The 24,221-nt window shown below is 36.3% G+C and overlaps 1 protein-coding gene across 1 annotated transcript in view; it reads left to right on the top strand.

Annotated features, from left to right (window-relative positions):
- The window catches only part of BRD10 (bromodomain containing 10), a 54,433-nt gene that overhangs the window by 8,125 nt on the left and 22,087 nt on the right, over positions 1-24,221 (top strand). Inside the window, exons 3-5 of the mRNA XM_064176732.1 lie at positions 4,163-5,592; positions 11,587-11,663; positions 17,855-17,944. Coding sequence (XP_064032802.1) covers positions 4,163-5,592; positions 11,587-11,663; positions 17,855-17,944 — 1,597 coding nt within the window. The remainder of the gene's footprint in view (positions 1-4,162; positions 5,593-11,586; positions 11,664-17,854; positions 17,945-24,221) is intronic.

Below are 24,221 nucleotides of genomic sequence, written 5' to 3'. Positions count from 1 at the left end.
GCATGTGTGTGTTACACAACCTGTTTACTGCCATAGGTCCCTGGCAGAAAAACATGTCCAGGCATGTAGAGGCATAGAGAGGCCTCAGTTTTGGGGCTTCAACCCCTCCACCACAGGGATACATCAAGAAGAGTGTGGCAAGCAGAGTGAGAAATGTTCTCCTGCCCCTCTACTCTGCCCTAGTGAAACCTCATCTGTAGTACTGTGTCCAATTTTGGGCTCCCCAGTTAAAGAAGGGCAGGAAACTGCTTGAGAGGGTACAGCAAAGGGCTATGAAGATGATTAGGGTACTAAAATGTTTGTCTTATGAATAAAGGCTGGGGGGCTTGGGACTTTTTATCCGAGAGAAGACTAAGGGGCAGTCTTACCGATGCTTACGAATATTTACAGAATGGGTGTCAGGAGGACGTTTTTTTTCAGTGGTGCTACACAACAGGATAAGAGGTTATGAGCACAAACTTGAACATAGGAAGTTCCATCTAAACAGAACGGAATACTTAGCATGTAGTGGAGCACTAGAACAGACTGCCGTGAGTGGTGGTGGAGCCTCCATCTCTGGAGTCATTTGAAGGTCACCTTTACATGTTCCTGTGCAACCTGCTCTAGGTGAATCTGTTCTGGCAGAGAGGCTGGACTTGTTTTCCAGAGGCCCCTTCCAACCGCTGTCATTCTGTCATTATGTGTGATTTTGTTTTATTGAAAATTCTGCTAGGCAGCTCTGTGTCTTTACCACCTCTGAAAATACGATCATGAGATAAGCTTCAGACGTGTTCATTAAAACATTGAAAGAATTCAATTTCAATTGCAAATCAGTCACTATACTGTTATATAGTCAGTTATGCGTTTTATGATGATGAAAACATGAGTGAATTGTGTCCTGTGGAAGAATACAGAATATTTAATGATAAAGTGCAAGACATTGTGGATGAGGAATTGTCACATGGACATCTCCAAATTTAAGTTCTTCTAACTATTAAATCTTGATTTAATTTAGAATAATGCATAATACTGCAGTTTTGTGTGTTGTTTTCTTTCTAGCTTGTTTATTTAAAGGAAGTTTGGAGAAACAAACTTGTTCTCTGTACCTTGGCTTCAGACTTCCAATGCCTTTCCTTTTACCTGTAAGAAATTACTCAGCACTTAATTGAGTTAGAAGTGGTAGCTGGGAGTGAAAAAGTACAATCTAGTATTTGACTCCTCTCTAAATTGAAGCTCTTGTTGCAAGTAAGAGAGAATAACTGCTGTCAAAGGAAAAATCCTCCAGGAAAAATGTCAGAAAATGTCTGGACTCTGGTTTAGGTTATTATGTCTATTTGGGAAGTATGTTTGCAGAGTTTTAAGTGTATGTGCCATGTTTTTTTATGCTGGAGCTTCAGACCAGCTGCTGCAGGCATGTTCCAGGAATATGTTTGTCCTTTGTTAGTCTGGAAATGTCAGCTCAACCTTAGAGTAGTTTTGTGTTATTGCAAACAGAATGTAGGTCTGCAAACATATTCCTCATAAATGTAAATGGAAGTATGAAACAGCAGTTTGTGGTTTCTTTTACAACTGCTCTCAGCATAAAAGCTGAATATGTTTGTCCAAAAAATTTCTCAGTCTAGGAATATTTGTCCTAAATATCAAACATTTCTTCCTCTTCCCACTCTCTTCCTACCCCACCCCCTTCCATTCCTGCTCCCTCATCTTACTTCCTCTTCCTTCTTTATCCTTCCTTTTCTGTCTCAAAAAAAAAAAATCCCAGGAAAAAGGTGTGCCCTCTAAAAGTTGGCAGCTAGTAATAAGACCTCAAAGATACAAGTATGATACTATGATTGTTCTCTTGAGCATCTACTGTGAATGGAATGACTACAGATACGGTGATAAAATGACAGCTTAAAAAAAAAAAGTCAAAAGTCAAACTTTTTGCAAGTTACACTACATACGCCTTTCTGAAAAAGTCATTAATGATTGTGATTTTATGAAGTACAAGCCAGAAATTACTTTAGGATATTGTATCTATTTTAAGAATTCTACCTTAATTATTAGTTGTTTAAGCTGCTTGCAAGGATGATATTTTTACATCACATATGTTTTTATTAAATGATACTGAAATGTGATTGCTTCTATGAGTACTCTGTCTCGCTCTTTATTCATATTTAAGCTTATTTCCAGACTATTTTAATAGAGTTCACACCTTTTGAAGGCAACAGGTTATTTGGAAGTATGTTTTACAGTTAGGAGGGAGTGAGATTCAGGTTTGCTTTGAAATTTGTTTTTGAGAACACTTTTTACTTACTGTACTTACTTTACAGTGTTTGTAAGTTATTTATTTGTTATCTTTATTAGTATAAGATTAACACATGGAGATAGAACAGAAGTCAAAATTTTAATAATACTCACTTTACCTATACCATTTTGCATAGGTATTGGTTTATTCCCCTAGAATGGCAAATGGGACTTTGTCATTAGACCACATTCATTATGTGGTTGAGTTAATATTGCATTGGGCAAATGCAGTTGAGAATTTACTGAGCTATTTTGTTTTACATTTTAATTTTTTGTTTCACATAAATATGCCTTTCTGAATTTGATAAATAACAAAGATGAATGTATATGGTTAAAAAGTTCTGTTCAAATTATGTTAACAAGTCACTTGGAATGTAATTATGTGAGACAAAGCATTCCATGGAGTCTTACATCATTTTATATAAGCAGAGGATGTAAATTTTAAATCTGAGGTTCAGCATTGATGCTGAAATGTGGGCTAAGCTCTGTTTGTTGATTTTCTTGTATTAATGAGGTATCTAGTCAACAATTAATGCTTCAAATATGCATTCTTTGTGCTAGAAGCCACCATTAGCTTCATGTTATCAAAAGGAAAGTTTTTGATATACCGTTACTTCTTTGTCTGAATTTGGAAAATATTGATGCTTTGAATGGATACGTGGCATTTATTTGCTACTTGTATGTGAAGAAATATAGTTGGAGGTTAGCAATGAGAAAATAAAGGCAAGCAAATTCCAGTAACAGGTCACATTAGTAATATGTGCAAGTGACCATTTCTATCAGTGATCAGTTATAGAACCTTTAGAGAAAAAAGATATGAGAAGTTTTGGATGATCTCTAGAAAAAGTGCTTTAAATACAGCCATATCCTAATCAAATCTTTCTGAATTTGGTCATTCCATAGGGTAAAAAAGTGTTAGTTTTCCTTTGCAAACTAAAATCCCTGCTATTACCAGTAACCCTTAATATTCTTTCGATTAATGCATATTTTTCACTTTGGAACTAAATTAACATAACCTATGTTCTTGTAAGTTAGGTGGTAAGCTATCCGTGATTATCTGAAGTGGAAGCATTTCTTCCTCTGACACTTGTGCCTTCAAATTGCATTATGAATTTACTAATAAAAGTAAAAATAAGTGCCCAGTCTATCATACTAGTTTTGTATATTGCTGACATGTTTCCTCTTGTTGGTGTTTTGTGTAGAGTCCCACATCTTTCAGAAGTTTTTACAGGCCTCTGATTACTGATAACCTCTTTCTCTGAATACCCACTATTTCTGCTCTATCCTTTTTTTAGATAGGGGGACCAGAACTGAATACAGTTTTTCAGGTGAGGGCAAACCATTTATTAATGTAATGACATTTTATTTCTGTTATTATTTTCCATCACATTCTTCATGCATCCTAATATTTGTTTCCTTTTTGGCCACCATTGCAAACCAATTAGTAAGTCCTGTGGGTGGTGGGGAAAATTACTTTTGTTTGTGAATGAAGCAGTAAACAGGCATGTATACTTGCTTGCTGAGGAAGGTAGTTACAAGGTAAGTAACACAAGTGACTGGGTAACCATCTGAAAGCAAAACTTACCTGGAATTTGTTTTCACAGATCTTGCTATGAATAGTTGGAAATACTTAATCCTGACAAAAAGGGATTGGGGAAGGGAATACATTTTTGAAAAAATAGAAATTAAACCACCACTATTGATATCTCCCTTTTTCCCCCTTACCTTTTCCCCTTCTTTAAACTGGTGGTAATAGAAATAAAAATACTATAATTTCCCATTTTGTCACACTGATGCGTTGTGTAATCCAAATTAAGACAAACTCAATTAAAACTTAACATGCTTTCTTTGTTATTCAAGATAAGTATCTCAATTTTCATGAACTTTCTTTTAATAGGCTGAGAGAGCAAGAAAGAAAAGAAGCAGAAGAAGCTAGTCAGAAAGAAATAGAAGAATGGGAAAAGTCACTTTTAGCTCAAGCAGCACCTACGAGAATGGAGACAATGTGGGAGATTCCAGCTATTGGTCATTTTCTTTGTTTAGCACAGCAGATTTTAAATTTACCTGAAATAGTATTCTATGAATTGGAACGTTGTCTTCTGATGCCTCAGTGTAATGCTTTTTTGTCTAAAATAATGACTTCTTTGTTAAGTCCTCCTCATCGCAGATCTACGTTACATCGCAGGCCTACGCTTTCTTACAGAACTTGGGAAGCAGCACTAAGACAGAAAGTACAACACTGGTATACTGTTGTAGGGCAGACTGACAATCCTAATAGCTCTGCAGAAAAGCTTGGATTGTGTCCGCAGTTTTTCAAAGTTCTTGGGGAAGTTAATCCTTTGGAGGAAAGACCATTCCATGAGCTACCTTTCTACCAAAAAGTATGGCTGCTAAAAGGTCTCTGTGATTTTGTGTATGAAACACAAAAGGATGTTCAGGATGCTGTGCTAGGCCAACCTATCCATGAATGCAGAGAAGTAATTCTTGGTTATGACTACTTGGAAAATGCTTATGTTCATTTTCCACAGTTCTGTGGTGCGGATGTTCGGATTTACAAACAAAAACCTTTTCAGGCTCCTGAATTCCCATCTCCTCCCATCAGAGTTAAAAAAGTGTCACGTATTAAGTTGGAGAAAATAAAACATGAATGCATAAAAAAAAGCAATGGAGAAATTGGTTCTCATGGTAGAGAAGAGCTGCTACGTCGTTCCAAGACAGAAGTAGAAAACACTATGGACTCTGTTGTTACCTGTCCAGAGAAGAAAGCACATTTAGGTAGCTTTAGAGTCACTACAAAGGAAATTAATGGTGAAATCAAGACCTCAGGAGTCTGTGACATCGTTAAAACTGGTTCCTATAAGGAAAATGTGAGGAGTTTGATTAGTTCAGGAGATGATGTTGGTATGGGCAGTCATGCTAGTTCAGGAGAAATACGGGCTGTGGAAAACGGACAAGATTGTTTTGAAATAACTATAGTAAAGCCTGAGGTTAGTCCATTCAAGGACCACACACTGAAATCTTGTCATATGCATGTCAATGGCACTCATAATGACAACCAAAACATAAATTACCATGAAAGTGCTAATGAAACAATGCTAGAGAACTCACTGCAGATTAAGAAGAAACTAAGTAAGTTGCAGGCAAAAAAGAAGAAAAAGAAAAAAAAGAAGTTGAAGGATATTCTAAATGAGAGTTTACAGAGAAAACTTGATGACTTGCAAAGAAAGCGTGAGATTCATCTTCATCCATTCAAATCTTACAAATCTGAAATTCAGAACAAGTTGCTTATAATTAAAAAGAAAGCAAATCACAAAAAGCACAAGTCTGGTAAGTTGATGTTTTTACCTGTAGAAAAGTTGGGAGGATACTGATTTTTTTTTTGTTAGTTTATTTATTTAAATTGTTGTCTACTACATTTTATTTTGTGAAACAGGACAGTCTTACTCAATTAGACTATTCTGATGTTCATTTTCTTGTGAAAGCTTCCCACACAAAACAGAGTTATCAGCTGATTAAACTGTGATTCAATTGCAGAATGTGCCTTCAGGGAATGCAATTCATTGGAAGAGTTTGTTGCAAAAATATTTAGGAGAGCGAATCTAACTGGTTAGCATCAGTGTGTAACTTGAGGTTTTTTTATTCTGTCTTATGTCATAGTTGTTGTGGAAATTATTCTCCCCTTTTTGGTATTACGTTATCCAAATTGCAAAGAAACACAGAGTAATAACACAAGATCAGGAATTTTAAATTATTCCTACTGGAACACCACAGAGTTAGGTCACCAAATAGTACTGCTTTGATTGCTGGCCTGATCACATCTCTGCTTAGTCCAGCAGTTGAGATATATGTAATAAAATTGCCATCTGCTGTGAGCAGCATCTAGTTAAGTGATTCAGACAGATGATACACAGTCCTCACTTCAGCTAGTACACTGGAAAACTTTAAAGCCATGTTAAAACAGTAGAGTTAACAAAGTCCTTAAGTCAGTTCAAACTGTCAAGTAATTCCAGTATGTTTTCTATCATGTGGAGCACTTGTTCTGTTCTTTTTGAGTCATAGACTAAGCTATTGATGCTATTGATGCTAGATTTTAGCAGATTGCTTCAATCATTGCATTTTTTGAAGTGACAGAACATATTTCCATTGTAGATTGACATGTAGATGCTGGATTTCAGTTGAAAAGCAAAGAGCCAAAACCAAAAGTCTCTTTAACAAAAGGCGTTCTAAAGGGTAAGAGCATTCAGAGATCTGATGCATTTTAGCTAGAAGTTGAGTGGAACTTAAAGCTAAGAAAACAATATTTAGATCCCAAATATTTAAATCCAGCTGATGGCCGGTCAAAAGTGGTGTCTTCCAGGGCTCAGTGTTGGAACAACTTCTGATGACCTTGATGAAGACCTACAGTGTGTCATCAGTAAGTTTACAGATGACACCAAGTTGGATTGACATTGTTGATCTGCACGAGAGTAGGGAGGCTCTACAGAATGACTTTGATAGTTTGGATCAATAGGCCAATGTCAATGGTATGAGCTTCAGTGGGGTCAAATGCCAGGTGCTGCACTTGGGTCACAACAAGCCAAAGCAATGCCACAGACCTGGGGTGAGTGTGGCTGGAAAGCTATCTGGCAGAAAGGGACCTTGTGGGTTGTAATAGACAAACAACTCAGTATGACCAAGCAGTGTGCCTGAGTGGCAAGGGAAGTGAATTGTATTAGAAATACTGTGTCTGACAGGAATAGGGAGGTGATTGTCTCCTTGTACTCGGCTCTAATGAGGGCACACCTTGAGTATTGTGTTAAGTTTTGAGTGCCTCGTTACCAGAAGGGCGTCGAGGTTGTGCTGGCACAACTCCAGAGGAGGGCAATGAAGCTGGTGGAGGGCCTGGAGAATAAATCTTAGGAAGAGTGACTAAGGGAGCTGGGGCCATTTAGTTTGAAGAAAAGGAGGCTGAAGGGAGACCTTATGACTGTCTACAGCTACCTGAAAGGATGTTGTGGGAAGGCTGCTGCTGGACTCTTCTCACAGGTAAATAGTGATAGAACAAGAGGGAATGGCCTCAAGCTGCAACTGGGTAGGTTTACACTGAACATTAAGAAAGGGCTGCCCAGGGAGGTGGTTGAGTCACCAACCCTAGATGTGTTTACAGGTTGTTTGAATGTGGTGCTTGAGGATATGGTTTAAGGGTGAACTTTGTAGAGTAGGGATTATGATTGGACTTCATGATCCTGAGGATCTTTTCCAACTGGAATGTTTCTGTGATTCTATGACTTGTGCAGATTATCCAAAGACCTTTCCTAAGATATAGATTTCCAACTCCACCTTCCAAAAAATCCAAATACCTACATTTAAACATAAATTTTCAGGGTTAAAGGTGAAGTTTATATATGTAGTATTTGGCAAAAGTGAGGTATTCACTTCTGTGACTGTTAGCTCTCCAAATATATTTATTGCTGTTTTCATTCTTACAACTAAACAACAAAACTAATAATAACCCAAACTCCAAATCAAGGCTCTGCAATTTACAGAACTATTGGGAAAAAAATGAGGACCAAGTTTCCTTTCTTTTTCTGCAAAAGTGTTTAAAGTAGGTTGCCATCTTCAAGAGTTTCACACCCTCAGTGAGAAATCTTTTTTTATTATTATTTCTATTTTTTAGTCTGCAGTGACAAAGAATTTTAGGTCTTGAGTAGATCCCAGACTAAATCCTGTGCTATGAGTGCAAACTCTGATATGCTAATGAAATGTGTAAATAAAGACAATACTTTGAATTTGGTTTTAAGAGACACATTGGAAATTAATTAGTAATAAATCCACCATCAAGAGATAACTTTCCTTCCCTGTTTCTTTTTTGTCTTGCATATGGTACATGGATGGCTTTTCATTGGCCCAGTACCTTACATATACTGACCTATCTGTGTCACTGTTTTGTGATCTCCATTTCTTGCAATAAGTTGCAAGTCATAATGATGTACTCAGTGCACAGTGTTGGTATCTTCAGAAACACCACTGAAGTTCTATTGTGTCTAGTTACAGTGCTCTGTAAAAACAGGACTAGAAAATATTTGGATTATAATTTATTCCCCCCTTTCCACCCTCAGATAGCAAGATCAACCTGAGATAGCTTGTGTTTCAGTTGCATCTAATCTCCCTAGTGGGGTCTTTTCGATGCCCCTAACTAGTGTTGCAGCCCCTCCGAGATTTTTTTGCACTGAAATCACTTTGTTTTGTCTGTGTAGAACTCTTTTTAAGTAATTTATACGTTATGACTAGTAAAAGGTGTAGGGATTGAGGAGTGGGAAGCAAGCTGGATGTGTTGATTTGGAATAAGCAACCTGAAGATACAATGCTTATGAACTCTTATTAGAATTTTTTTCCTGATTTCTTAGATGTATTTTCTAATTTCTATTGCTTTCACTCAGCAGCTAAATACATTTATGTATTGAGTGTGCTCTGAAAGGTACATCATACTGTGATTCAAAGTGTGTCTGACTGCTGTCAGAAACATTACTTCATCTGCTGAAGTAAATAAGACATTTAAAATAGTCCCTTTGCCTGGATAATGCCAAAGGAGTTCTTGCAGGCCTTAATGGAGTGGTTTGAGAAGTTGCCACTCACAGCCAAATGTCTGTTTAACCTCTAAGTGATTTTACTCTCCAGTCAGAGCCTGTCCCCACCTCAGCCTGGCACTTGAAGCTGAGTGAGTGCCCTGTGACGGCATAGCTGAAATGTTCATGTAGTTGTGTTGCATGTGACAGGAACCACTGGTTAGTTGATAGAGGCTGACATCCTTAACATTGCTGTTGTTTTTGCTGAATGTGTCAGCTCGTGATCTGAGAATTCCAAACTAGCAGATCTCAATAGATTTTTGCTGTGGAAATACAATCCTTGGTTATTTTAATCCAAATATTTTTCTGCTTAAAGTTTAAATGAATTGGAATATTCTTGGGTTCTAAAGTCAATTTGGAAACTGATCACAGGTGCAGCTGTATTGGCTGAGAAGTACTAAATAGTAATGTTCCTTTATCATATTTTTTTTTCCTTGAGAAGCTGCTAGATAATTAAAAAAAAAAAAAGACCACAACTTGGTAAGTGAGAAATACTACTTCAATTTGGTATTTCATAAGGATGTTATTAAGGTAGAAGATGAGTTTGCCAAAGTTAGTTTGATGTGTATATTTACTCTTACTCATTGTGTATCCCATTTGTAGTGTTTTCTTGTGTTTTGATATGTGATATATGCCTGAACCATAAGACATTTGGTGTGTGTATAGTGACAAAGTGAGAAAGACGCTGTGTTGCTACTCTGTATGCATATATATTCTTAGTTCATGGCAGATGGAATTTGTCTTATGGTACATACATTTTAGCAGGCATGCTCTGTCATAATCCTTATGTCAATATTGTCATGCTCTGTTAATTTTTGTTTTATTATTATTGTTCTATATGTTACCCTTTATCTTCCCAACTGCATGCTTTTCAGGTTCTGCTGCAAAGGAAGAAATGCTTCTTTATTCTTAATATGTTTTCCCTCTTTTTGAAGGATATACTGGAGAAGAAGAGAGCATACTTCTGTTAACTCTTTTAATTTTTCACATACAATGCATCATACAGAACCTGATGCTTAAAATATTATAGAAAATATTTGATGGAAAATAGACTGAAAACATTTACTACTAATTAAATATTAATATGAATAAAATTAAGATTTTCATTTAAATCATATTCAGATCTTTCTTTTTGTAAAGAAGCAAGGCAGTCCACCTGCCTCATTGTTTTTGTCCTTTCATGTTCCTGCCAGATAACATTGTTTTACAGGGCTATGTCAAGGAGCCACTATATGACCAGACTTGGATTTGAGTTATTTGTTAAGAAAGCTTATATTATATGTCTGCTTTATTTCTTTAAATTAACGGCACTGTTCTCAGAAGTAGCAATTAGGTTTTCACTGTATTTGGATTCATAAAGTACGTAAAAGAACTGCTATCTTTTTTGTTGGCTGTTTTGATAGATGAGGACTCTTTGAATTTTGTTATATATTTATTATGCAGAGTTTCAAATACTGGTTAATTTACTGATTTTTATGTGGTTTGAGTTTATGTGGAGTTTCAAATCTAAATCCTTCAGGCCCCTCTCTCTTAAGTGTGTTTTTTGTCAGATTCAGTTAAAATATTCAGGAAACAGTGTAATAAACTGAAATTAGGACTGTGTAATCAAGTGAAAATAAGAATACCTAGGTATCTGTGAGTAGGTGTGTGTATATGTTATGTATGCATTTGCACACACAAGGAAGCATCTATTAGGAAAAAAATAAATGCAATTCCTGCTAATATTTTAACTAATATAAGCACAGATAGATTTGATATTTATGTTATTACAAGGTATCTGTAATGATTGTTTGACAACAAACTCCAATCCCTCATGTTTGATAAGACTTTTTTTTTTAAAAAAAAAAAGGTAAAAAAAAATTAATTACTGTTTAGAACTCCCAAATGTGAGCAAATAGGTAATTTTAGAAGTGTTGGTTTTGGTCTGAATGAGCAGGTCAAAAGTGAGCTTGTTTCATTTTTCCAGAAATAATCATATAGAAAACTTCATTATGTTGCATATATAGTTTGGTGACATTTCTGCTTGATTTGAGTAGTATGTGAGACTTGTGAACCCTGGCATTGTAGCCAGTAAAACACTTGACTTACCTTTAAGGAAGTTTTTAGTTACTTCCATGTTCTCCTGTAATGCAGTTGGATGAGGAAGGCATTATAGAAAAGTGCTTGCTGCTTCTAAAATGTTAGATTTTGCTACATACAAAAAAAACCCCATCAGTAATCTGATTTAATTGACTTAAAAATGTTAAGTCAAGGTTTTCTAAATATTACCTGTACTTTGAGGTTTTTTTTTACTGTAAGATACAGAGGTCCCAGACCCTAACGTGTGGTTCATTTTACAGTGTCAGAGCAAATCATACAGGCAAATGCTGTATTTCATATGTTTGTGGTGTAAGTTCTGGTTTTCACTTCTCTTAGAACAATGATGTATTTCTGTTATGACTTAAGTTTTTAGGTGGTATGCTTTGGGTGTTATCATGAGTTTGTTCTTTCTTGTATTTAATTGGTTGGTTGATATCCTTCCCTCTGAAAGGACTGCCCTATACAGATACTTGTTTCGTGTTTGCTTTTGCAGAGTCTAGTTCTGATTCGATATGTTTATATGACTAGCTGTCAGCCATCTCTTAGTTACAACTTAACTTTCAAGTCTGTATGTAATTTGGTTTTACTAACGAAATACAACAAACAGCATTATGAAGCTTTTCTCTTTTACTCTAAGGAAAAAAATCTGTATCTAAAAAAGCAATCACAGAGAAGAGGAAAAATGTCACAAAGTCTACTATACCAGAATTTCAGGTAACTATTTCAGTTTTTATTTTAAACACTTGAAGTCTGAATATCTGTAAAAAATCCTTTGGTTTCTGATAGAGACCTTGGAAATCCTATTCAAAGATTAATTTTCTTCTTCTAATCAAAAAGTTTAATCTGATAGGGTTTTTTTAAAACTTAAATTCACATTTTCTTCGTAGAGAATGTTTTAACATTTTTTACTATGTGCACCTTACACACTGTTTCACAGTTTGAGACTCTGGATAAATCTGCTACAGGACAATACCTGTAAAAACTAGGAGTTGTTCATAGAATTATTAAGGTTGATAGAATTTATGGTATAAAAGTACAAGGTATGCACTGTGGTCATTGAACTGAAATCTATCTTGATTTACTGAAGGAAGTGCAACACATGTGTAGCTTCATGTGTGCTCACCTTGTTTACAGCTGTTACCTCTTACTTGCATGCGACCTTTAGACCAGAGAGCACTAAGAAAAGAGTAATAATTATGATAATGTGGTTTTGTGGAACTGTTATAGAAATATTAAGGTACTTCAGTTCTAAGTCAAAATATGTGTGTCTATGCTAGCTTGGATTAAAGTTCTCCTTTGGCTATGCCTTTTTTTCTTCTTCTCCCCACAAAGCAACTGTGTTATTCTGAGCAACAGACCCATTCTAAATCATGACTGCTTTGTAAAATCTTTGCACTGTATCTTTTTATTCCCTAATGATGATGTGTTTCAGATGAACTTAGTAGAATTTCTGGTGAGAAAATTGGTTACTAACAGTCAATATTGAGGAAAGATTGATATTTAAGTGTACAATGACTTTTGTCTGTATTCCAGTTGTAGTGGCTAAAATGTTTATTAGCAACTTCAAAAATACCTGCATGCCACACACTTAGTTTAGAAATCTTTACAGTATAAGGTACTGTATTTAAGTAGTCTGTTTAGCAGACTATCTAAAACTTAACCCAACATGTAATCAATATAAAATGTACTTTTACATATCATTAAATTTACCATGTAAAATGAGAAATGTAATAAGAAAACATTCTGGCTCTTTTAATCAAAGCTAGGCTTTACATGATTTTTAGGTGAAGCTAAGGGCCACAAATATGATCAGAGTGCTGGAGCACTTCTCTGGTGAAGGTAGCCTGAAAGAATTTGGTCTGTTCAGCTTGGGGAGCAGAAGGCTTCATGGAGACCTTTATGATTATATTTCGGTATCTGAAGGGGACCTACAGGAAGGCTGGGGAAGGACTGTTTGGAACGGCTTGTGGTGACAGGTCGAGTGCAATGGTTCTAAGCTGCAGCAGTGTTGATTTAGGTTGGATGTAAGGCAGAAGTTCTTTACAATGAGAGTGACAAAATACTGCAATGGGTTGCAAAGGGATGTGGTTGAGGCCCTTGGAGACATTCGAGATGTGCCCTGTGCAGTCTGATATAGTCAGAGGTGTCTCTATTGCAGGGGGGTTGAACAAGATGACCTTTGGGGGTCCCTTCCAACCCCCATCAAGGCATTACATAGCAATCTTTGAATGTGTGAATTGGTATGAGCAGTTTAATCTTCCTAGGAAACTTCAAACAATTTAATATGCCTTTTTCAAGAGGACAGGGAGGACTGGTAAGACCATAGAAGTATTCAAAAATATTAAAACATTCGTATTTGGAATACTTCTGGGATTTGTAGAGCCTTGTGGCCATTTGAGCTAGATTTCTAGCTCAGATGTAAAAAAAATTCAGAACAGAGAAACTTAGAAGTGGAAGCTTTGAGTGGGGAGGTGAACATTCTAGGTATAGGCCGTATAATGGCAACAATGGATAAGTTAATGTAATTTCATTGGAGCATCAAGAGCTTGATGTCTGGAAGCACAGCTTGTACCTGCCCCTTGCTGCTTCTGCTGTGCCTGATGCTGTCATCCCTCACTGCTGTTTTGGCTGCTGCTGCTTGTGCTGCTTTGCCGTCACTTGACCCCTTCTCCATCTTCCTTAATAACCTTAAGGTTATTATATTTTTCTGTAGTAGTTTGTTCTCCTTATACTGTTGTATTTAGTTTAAACTGTAAGAAATACAATTACATTTTTCCTGACTTTCCAAAAATCCATGTTGTAGTGAGTTTACTCTACCAGGGGAGGGTTCCACCCTAACCTGGGACAAGCCTAGTAATGTATGCTTCAAGATACTGTCCTTGACATTCATAGATAGCCAGTCTTGATGGAATTAAGTAACTGTTTGAAGGTGAAAGTATACCTTTAAAATCTTTTCTAAGACAGCTTGAGTGTATACAGACCCTGTGAAGTATGCGAGGGAGGGCATAACCATAAGAATATTGGTATTCATATATAAAAATCATTTTTTCAGAAAGAAAGTAAATAAAAGTTGTAAGATGTAGTTTGTGTCTGTAGCCTAAGAATGCTTAAATAAAAAAGGCCATAAGGCACTTTATTTTCATTAGATCTTGTACAGAATTGTATCTCTTTTACCTAAAAATCATAACTTGGCATTAAAGATGATAACATTATTAATAACAAATATTTTAATATGTCTGCTGACCCAAATTATACATTAAAATAAACTATTGGGAGAAAAAAATCAGAGGTAGTTTTGCTTCTTAATCTCAACATTTATAATACCATATTTAAACCACTTTTTGAGCAAAGCACAGAATCACAAAACATATTGCACAGATTTTTTTCTCTACTCGCTATCATAGCTTGAATATCATGGACGAAACAGTAAAGTGAACATCACTCCTGCCTTGTGTATGATTTCAGACCTTGTATTAATGTCTTATCTGAAGATTGTTTTAAAGAAACCGAACACAGTATAACCAATCAAACAAAACAGAAAATACCCACCAAAACTAAAGTAGCTGTAAATTAAATTCTCTTTACCAAATAAAAAGACAAAATAACCATGTCCTATTTTCAATGCTTCAAAAGTTATTGATGTGTTTACAGCTTGATAGATCATGTGTTAATTGACTGTTGACTACTTCCTTCAAAAAGAAATCCTGTGTTCCAGTATTATCCTTGCTGTTGCTCCTTAATGTTTTAAAGAAATCACAGTAATTATATTGATCTACAGACAGGACCCTAATGTGGTTTTTTGGGGGTTTCTTTTCCCATTACAAAGTACATTTAGTTTTGGTAACACGTGCTTTGTCTCTGTCTTTCATCCTTTCCCCTCATATATATGGATGTAGCTATGTAGACCTACATAGAATCATAGAATGAACAAGGCTGGAAGAGACCTCCAAGATCATCCAGTCCAATATATCACCCAGCCCTATCCAAACAACTAGACCATGGCACTAAGTACCTCATCCATGCTTTTCTTGAACATGTACTATACAAGGTAAAAAGCAGCACATATTAAGGATCTAGGCTAACTTTAGCTTTTCCATCTAACCTTTTCTTAATAGTTTCATATTTATATAAGTTAGGGTCTATCAGCAATGAAAATCAGGTTCATAGGAAATCAAAGTAGAGCTTAGGATCATTATACATAAACTGAAGTTAAGCATCAGCCATATTGTGCTAAAGAATTGGCTGTAGTTAAGGGGTCTAGGAGAGAGCATCAGTGATCTGGAGGAGTACACTCGGTTTGTATTTGTCATTATAACAACAGTCTTTAAAAAAACAACCATAGATAGGTGGAATAGTAAGATGCTTATTGCCTGTGAAAATTAAGCCCATATCTAGTAAGCACTATGCCTGATGTGAGAATATGTTGTTGTTGTTGTTAGCATGTATTTAATTACATGACTTGGACGTTAGTGGAAATACTTACATTATGAATCTGTAAACCACCATGTAGTGTTCTAGAGAACAGTGACTAGACTAATTGTATTTTCACTGCTTTTGTTAAGTCATGAAGGAAACACTTTTCAGATTCTTTTTCTCATTATAGATGATCTTAAGACACATTCTTAAGAGCAGTATGTAGCACTATAGGTGAGCTATTGGAATGTGACAGCAGATAGATTGTAGCATTAACACTTTGGTAAGGGTCTTTTTGGTTTTTTTTTCCCTGTCATGTTAGCTGTTAAAACACACCGTAACACAGAAAGACAGTGTTGTTTGCAGAAAATGGAATTTTCAGACAATTAGCAAACTAAGCACAGAAAACTGAAACATGTCATCATCTCGTTATGAGAAATATCTGGATTCCATACTGTGAATAAAGAAATAGTAAATTATATTGAACCTTTTCATAATGGCTTTCAATGAAGTATTGGAGTATTTGAAATACTAAACTCATTTTTACATTGAATCCTCTATGCTGAGCTGCTGTTGCCTTCCTTATTTTACCAATGAGTAGCTGACACACAGATATTAGCATCAAATGTACACCTCTTCTGATGAAAATTTGGACTTAAAAGAATTGATTTGTTTTCCCTGTCATCTTCAGCCCCAAGGCAGCTAAACTTTATATCTTGGCATTGTTCTTCCCAATGGCATAATTTGGACTGATGCATGCTAATGAGTTTGCAAAGTGGGCTCCTGAGAAACAGGACCAGACATATGAGAAATTCAGCTGCATGAATTGTCTAAAGACATATAGGAAATTTTTATAGCAGAGTCAAAGATAGAGTTTGGTATTCCGAGGACAGCATTCAACTAAGAACAGTGAAATCATGCTCCTCTTTACAAACTCTTCCATTTCTAGAAGTGAGTTCCTAGACAGAAAGTCACCCACTTCTAGCAAATAAAGACTATCTGTGTTTGCTTCATAGTTCTGCTTAATCTTTGATTCATAGTCCACTGAATTAAATGTGTTGTATAGGAGAAAATAAAATGTGGTAGTAACATTCAAAAACTGAATTGTGAGGTATATAGGCAAATAATGGAATATCATTGCTTTATCCATGCCTTATTGACTTTTGTCAAGGGCTTAATGTGACAAACTTGGATAGTTTTATATAATAATACAGTATAATAGAAGTCTTGCAGATCATTTGGGAAGAGAACAGCCAGTATTTGGCTTTCAGTTCCCATCATGTGTATTTGGAAATTAAGTGCAGGACAGATATACAAGTTGAATCTAGTAGGAGTTGCACATAGTAAGTAATGCTATTTTGTGAGTGAAGAGAGAACCTTTTTTCAAATTGACTTTACATACATCATCTACTGCAAAACAGTGCCAATTTCCTTATTAATTTGCTGGTTTAAACTTGATAAATATGAACACTGAACTTCAGTTTGACTCATTCCAGTTCCCCAATGCTCTCAGATGTATGCAAATGCTATGAAAAGAATTGCATGTATGAGTTACAGGATTCTGAAATATGTATTTTGCTAAAGGTGTCAGTTCTGTGTTTTAATGGGGAAACGAAAGGAGTTTTATGATGAACTTGCTGCAAATCTACTTACACTTAATGTGAAATTGAAATAAAATAATATGGGTTTTTTTTGTTTTGTTGTTTTGGTTGCTGTTGGGGTTTTTTGTTGTTGTTGTTCAGATTAGATTTTTTTTTAATTATTTCAACATGTACTCAGTAGCGATAAAAACTTTTCCACCTAATGATGTTCAGGAAGAAGCGAGTCTTAACAGATGAAAACCTGAAAGAACCTAACACCTTACAAATTTCCAGTTCATTAAGTCTTTAATTGCACTAAATGCAATTATACAGATTACAGATTATACATATTACTTTTGTTTGATGTTTTTTCCAACTAACAGCATCCATATTCTCAGAGGAAAAAGGTAGAAAGCTATTTTCTGAAGACAGGAATAAGAATATATTACTTTTTAAAAACAGATAGATTTGACATTTTCTCTTTCATGAATACTCTATGTAAATTAAATATTGAGGAAGAAGTTGTAGCAAGTGTCATCATGTTGTAACCACCGCATTGTCCAAAGTTAGCATGCTTCAATTCACTAGGTTGATGTTTGGTACTCAAACCTGTTCCAACTTATTACTGTGCTTGGGATAAATGTGGTAGCTGCCTTCCACAGAAGTTTTAAGAAAATACCTACATTTTAAAATGGAAGCTTACAGTCAAAGACACAGTTCATGTCTGAAGAGTGAAGTGTTTTTTAACTAGATTTTCTTCCTTTTAAAAAGTCCTGTTTTTTCTCATATTTAAAAATACTGTAAAGAATAAAAATCAAATGGCCACACTATGTTATAACATGCTTTTTTAGATTTTACTTGTCATTCTGCAAGTTCCATGATACCAAGTATTTTTGTTTGTTTGTTTTTTAGCTTATTTGCACTAATCTTGATGAACTCAGGGAATTAATCACAAAGATTGAGAATGAACTCAAAGATCTGGAGGACATTAAAAAAAAATCGGTATGTGACATTAAAAGCTTTCTCTTCTTTGGGTATGAGACAGTGCCAGTTGTTTACTGAGGCTTGTCAACTGAAGATTTGATGCCTGTTTGGTAATGCATGAAGCCTTATAATCTGGAGAATGTAAACTTAATTTTTCATATATATGATGCTCTGTTCACAATGGCTTTATGATAAGTAACTTCAGTGACTGTGTTAACACTTCTCACTGCCAAAATAAAATGTGAGTAGTGGTGATAGCTTGGAAAGAGTAGGTAGTTTTTATTAAACGTGTGACCATTCTTCCTGAGTACAAATTCTTACCCAACAAGCAATTACAGGATACAGTTCTTATATCTGCCGATGCGTTGCTGATCACATGTGTAAACTGACTCTTAAATTACTAATTAGGATTCCTGCCTCCTTTTGTTTTCAAGTAAGTTACTAAATTGGTTTTGTTTAATTTTTATTCAAATAGGTTACACAGGAAAACATGCTGTCTGGCTTTTGATGCTAGATAGAGGTACAGATTTTACAGATGTACAATGGATCACTCAGTCTGTGCAGCTGAAAATATCAAAATTTTGATGAGAGAATCTGGCATGGTTGCTTGGGGTTTTGTAGGAGGTAGTGGTTCTCATCAAGATAGTGTATGGTTTTAAGTACATGAATAGTACTCGTTTTAAACGATCCTCTATAACCAACTCTTATTTCAGTTCTGTTTATTAGACCTTCTGTTTGCATTTCTGTAAGCAGTAGTTGTCTAAAATGTGGATTTTCGTATACCTTAAAATGTAGGCTGCTGATGTCTGCAAATATCTTCAGTCTCATGCAGAAACAGTTTATCTTTAAATGATTGAGATATGAGGGAGACACATGGTAGATGAGAGGTAATATGAATGCAAATGTGAAAGAGAAATTTTTGATGGAGACACAGCATAATAATTGTTAAAATATCCAAAGGAATAAAACCAGACATAACTTAAAATTATTTTTAGCTGCTACATTGCAAATGAGTTTTATTATAAGATTGTCAAGAAGTTATTATAAAGGCTATGTCAACAATGGAAGAAAAAGGGAAAAAAATGGAGTACACATCAGCATATCAATGATCTTAGAATAGCTGAGACTAGTCTGCTAGTAAAACCATATCAACAAGACTTATTCAGCATTTGTCTACCCTTGAAGATGTCATAATTGCTCTTTGAACTGAAACCTGATAATGTCATTATGTAAATAAGTTACATGACTTCAGCAGGAATGCTATGTTTAGTTCTAGTCTCACAGTCTTAAAAAACCTCAAACAGTTAAGTATAGGAGAGTTAAGATACGACTCATTTCAGCACTCAGAAGCTGTCAGGTAAGGACAATCTTTGTGTATGCTTGTTTAGATTTAGCAGATTATGATCCTGGGTCTCTGAACACTTGTGTTAGATTATTTCATACAGAGAAATAAGGCTAGGGTTAATAGCTGAAGAAGTGATGATAAGAAAACAGTACAGTGAATATTTATTTTAAAAGAATAATTGCCAGGCAAAGTTCATGTTCACTTAAAAAATAAAAATGCAAAGATGTTAAATGAATAGTCAGAAAACTTAATTTTTTAAAATGAGGTTTGATTTTACAAAGGAAGTCACCAGAGGAAGTGCAGATTTTCATTCTTCAGCTCTGTTACAAATGGCAGTGGAATTTTCAGAAGCATCTAGAACAGATTTTGTCAGTTCTTCTGAAATGCCTAGTCTATTTAAAGTAAAAAATTGTTCTAATTAAATGATGGAAAGTTGACCTAGTATGAAAGACTGGTTTAATGATGCCATTTATTTTGGTGCTGTTCATAGACTTCTTTTTTGTTTTGACCTGATGATGGTGGCATTCTTGCTACTTCATTGTGACTCCCTTGATTGTTTGTTTGCAGTAATGACCTAAGTGAAGCCATAGTAACCTGTCCTTGGCAATTCCAGTGTAATAGTTGTCAGCACGTGCTACTTAGAGGCAGGCTTTATAGCTCATTTTAAGTGTTAACACATAGTAGAAATACAACTTGTCTAATTAAAACTTCAAATACAGTGTTTTTCTTAGTCCTAACTGCCTTTTTTTTTTTTGCTCTGAGGGACCATTCTAGAGTACTTAAAAATAGTTCCTTCTCCAGAACTTGGAAGTTCTATAGGCTGTAATTAAAAAGCTGAGCTCTAAGACTTCTTTAACATGCTTAAACTTACTGTTTTCCTGCCCTTTTTTGAAGGTAGTTGAACTGCCTGTATATGGCACTTGCTAAAACAGGAGCTTGAAAGAGTAAATTACATGAAGGATTTTTAGACCAAACAAGTTTTGTTTTGCAAGTTAAACAAGAGTTTTATAATGGAAAGCTATGGGTAGTTATAAGTGTAGGCATTACTACCAGTTTTTTTCTACAACAATGAAGTAATAAATCTGTTGAAAAGAATTCTCATGTCTGGTTGATTAAAGCAGTTTGCTCTGTTCTTTTGCATACCTACATTGCCTTTTGAATTACCTATGTGTAATACTTTTCCATGTAGAAGTATTTCACTTCTGCTTGATTACTAGTGAGTTACTTTCAACAATGATATTTGCCTCAGTGCCAGTTTGCCCTAAGTTTTCAAAGAGGAAAATGAAGTTTTCTTTCAGCTCTTTAATTTTATACAGAACGTGAACTCCGTATTACCTCATCCTGAACTGCTTTACTCTTGAACTCTAGCCACAATTCTGAAGCAAGGCTGTGATTTCACATATGCTTTTAACTGACATAAGCAAAATCTGCTGCCAGATAAATATTTACTACTCCCTGTATTTTTGGCAGCTTTTCTTTTCTGTGGCACCCCATGAGAGAGGGTATAGAAAAATCTTTGTTCAGCTGCACAGTCAGTTAGTGCACTTTACCATGCAGTTTCACAAATACCTGTACTTGTGTTCTGCCACAATTAAAAAGGCATATTTAAGGTCAGGAGAGAGCATCTAGGGGCAAAAGAAAATGGGACTGCATTTGACAGGAAAAGTGTCATTTTGTGGCAGGTTAAGTGGTACATAATACTACAGACAGAGGTGTTGTAAAAAGTATCCCTTCAGCTACTGGACTTTACTTGACACCCACTATATTTCAAGAGGGAGAGGAGAGAAAGTAAGTTAGTTTACTGTTTGAGCACTTGACTGGAAATCAGAAAGCAGGGAGTGCAGAAAGAGGTCTTGAGGGATTTGATTCTAATGTTCTATATACTGTCTAGTGAAAGAATGGAGGATAACTTTCCAAGGAATATCTCAGCTAGGATGCCAGCCAGCTTTGATCTGTTCATTAGGACTTGTGAAGTGGTATGTTTCAATTTAAAGCAGCATGACTAGAAAGTAGAGTAAAAATGGAATTAATATAAAAATCTCACAGAATCTAGAGTAACAAGAATTAGATTCTAGTACAAATTATGTTTATTTTGTAGTTACAATGGACATAGAGAAGTTTCAAGCAGTCACTAGACATAAGTCTGAAGTCATAGAATCAGCCAGGTTGGAAGAGACCTCCAAGAGCATCCAGTCCAACCTAGCACCCAGAACTGTCCAATCAACTGGACCATGGCACTAAGTGCCTCATCCAGTCTTTTCTTGAACACCCCCAGGGATGGTGACTCCACCACCTCCGTGGGCAGCCCATTCCAATGGGAAATCACTCTCTCTGTGAAGAACTTCCTCCTAACATCCAGCCTATATGTTCCCTGGCACAGCTTGAGACTGTGTCCCCTTGTTCTATTGCTGGTTGCCTGGGAGAAGAGACCAACCCCCACCTGGCTACAAAGTCCCTTCAGGTAGTTGTAGACAGCAATGAGGTCACCCCTGAGCCTCCTCCAGGCTAAACAACCCCAGCTCCCTCAGCCTCTCCTCATAAGGTTTGTGTTCCAGGTCTCTCACCAGCTTTGTCACCCTTCTCTGGACACGTTCCAGCACCTCAACATCTCTCTTGACTTGAGGAGCCCAGAACTGGACACAGTGTTCAAGGTGTGGCCTGATCAGTGTTGAGTACTAGGGAAGAGTAACCTCCCTTGTCCTACTGGACACACTGTTCCTGATGCAGGCCAGGATGCCATTGGCTCTTCTGGCCACCTGGGCACTCTGCTGCCTCATCTTCAGCCTGCTATCTACCAGTACCCCCAGGTCCCTTTCTTCCTGGCTGCTCTCCAGTCACTCTGCCCCCAGCCTGTAGCACTGCTTGGGGTTGTTGTGTCCAAAGTGCAGAACCCTGCACTTGGCCTTGTTAAATCTCCTCCCATTGGCCTCTGCCCACCCATCCAGCCTGTCCAGGTCCCTCTGCAGGGCTCTCCTACCCTCCAGCAGATCAACACCTGCTTCTAGCCTGGTGTCATCTGCAAACTTATTGATGCTGGACACAGTCCCCTGCTCCAGATCATCAATAAAGATGTTGAACAGGACTGAGCCCAGCACTGATCCTTGGGGGACACCACTAGTGACAGCTGCCAACTGGATGTGACACCATTCACCACCACCCTCTGGGCCTGGCCCTTCAGCCATTTCTTGACCTGGATGAGGCACTTAGTGCCATGGTCTAGTTGATTGGATAGGGCTGGATGATATTGGAGGCTCTTCCAACCTGATTGATTCTGTGGTAGCAGAACTTGATTTTTCCCCCCTTTTTTTTTACATCCTGTCTTGCCATTGTGTAGTGTGAAACTGACATGACTGAGGGTAATCTTAGGATACAAAAAAGTTGGACTTTTTTAGAAGTATATTGTGAGCTGAATTTGCAGTAAGAATGTCTATTCTAAAATTAACTTTTGAAAAAGACAGTTAATTCTAGAATATGTCCTGGTTATGTTAATGCATATTATATTATGTCTTGGAGAGAAAAAAAATTCCTTGTTTACTGAAATGCAAGATTTTATTTTGGTAGCACTGTAGGATTTGAATAATTTCCTGCAGGTCTAATGGGTTAAGTGCATAGCTATCACATATTCCTTCTAACATCCAGCCTATGCCTCCCCTGGCACAACTTGAGACTGGTGCCATGGTCTAGCCTTGAGCCCTGTGGTAAAGGGTTGGACTTGATGATCTATGAGGACTCTTCCAACCTTAGTGATACTGTGATACTGTGTCCCCTTGTTGGTTGCCTGTGAGAAGAGACCAACCTCCACCTGGCTACAGCCTCCATTCAGATAGTTGTAGACAGCAATAAGGTCATCCCTGAGCCTCCTCTTCTGCAGGCTAAACAACCCCAGCTCCCTCAGCCTCTCCTCACAGGGCTTGTGTTCCAGGCTTTAGCTGAAGAATAGAGAAATACTTGTATACCCAGAGTTAGGAAGATGCAAAATTCAGCTATATGAAAGGGAGTTAAATCCACATTAGCTTAAAATATACAGCTGTTTGTTTATTTTGTTTGTAAATATTTCCTTAATGAGTTACAGAAGAGTAAGTTAATACCTAGAAATTCATTTAATGAGAAGTGTGACTGTTCAGTACTAGTCATTCACTGTTCCAAGTTAGGTTCCAAGATCATGCTGATGATAAACTTTCTGCTGTGTTTTTGTGATTTTTTCCCTATCTTTACAAGAAACATATTGATTAATGAATGCAATGATAATCATGTAGCAGTTTTGCCTAAAGAAAATTAGAACATAGGACTAAATTAATGAAAAATAATTTCATAGCAGTGAAATACATCAGGAGATGAAGACACTTGGCAGCAAAAATATATTCCTTTTCTATTTTGCTTCACTTGTTTGCAGTGTTTAATAAATAGCATAGGATACCATTTTAGGATATAGCTTGATATGATCAAATACCTTGGTCATGGACCTGCAAGCTCTGGGATTTTATGAAAAACAACCAACCAATGTTTTAAGGCTAGTATGAGATGCCTTTTCACTAACTGCTGTTAAGGTCTCAAAGGTAAAACTGATTAAATATGTCACTTGCTACAAGTCATTCTTCCTGTTATATTCAGTTACATCCTTAAAAAACATCGTTGGGTAGCTCTTGAATGATTTTGTTAAAGGTAAATTACAAGGTACTAAGTTTCAGGAACTTAGACAACTCTAAGCATTTTCAGAATAAACCCACTTTCAATTATAGATGAATTTGTATGATATGAATACATAATCTCATCGTGCATTCTTATTCGGTCGAAACTGCCATTGAAGTAAGTATGTGAAATGGCCCATTCGATATCAATCCATTTTGAATTGAAAAAGTATTGATTTTTCTTTTAGGTATCTGATGTCCAAAGCAGCTGCAGTTCACCAACTCCCTCTCTTTGTGACATCACTAGAAAACACTAGACTGG

Source organism: Pogoniulus pusillus, chromosome Z (assembly GCF_015220805.1).
Source record: "Pogoniulus pusillus isolate bPogPus1 chromosome Z, bPogPus1.pri, whole genome shotgun sequence".
Classification (NCBI taxonomy): domain Eukaryota; kingdom Metazoa; phylum Chordata; class Aves; order Piciformes; family Lybiidae; genus Pogoniulus; species Pogoniulus pusillus.
Note: the sequence above shows the minus strand (reverse complement) of the source record. Positions and strands in the feature narration are given on the sequence as shown.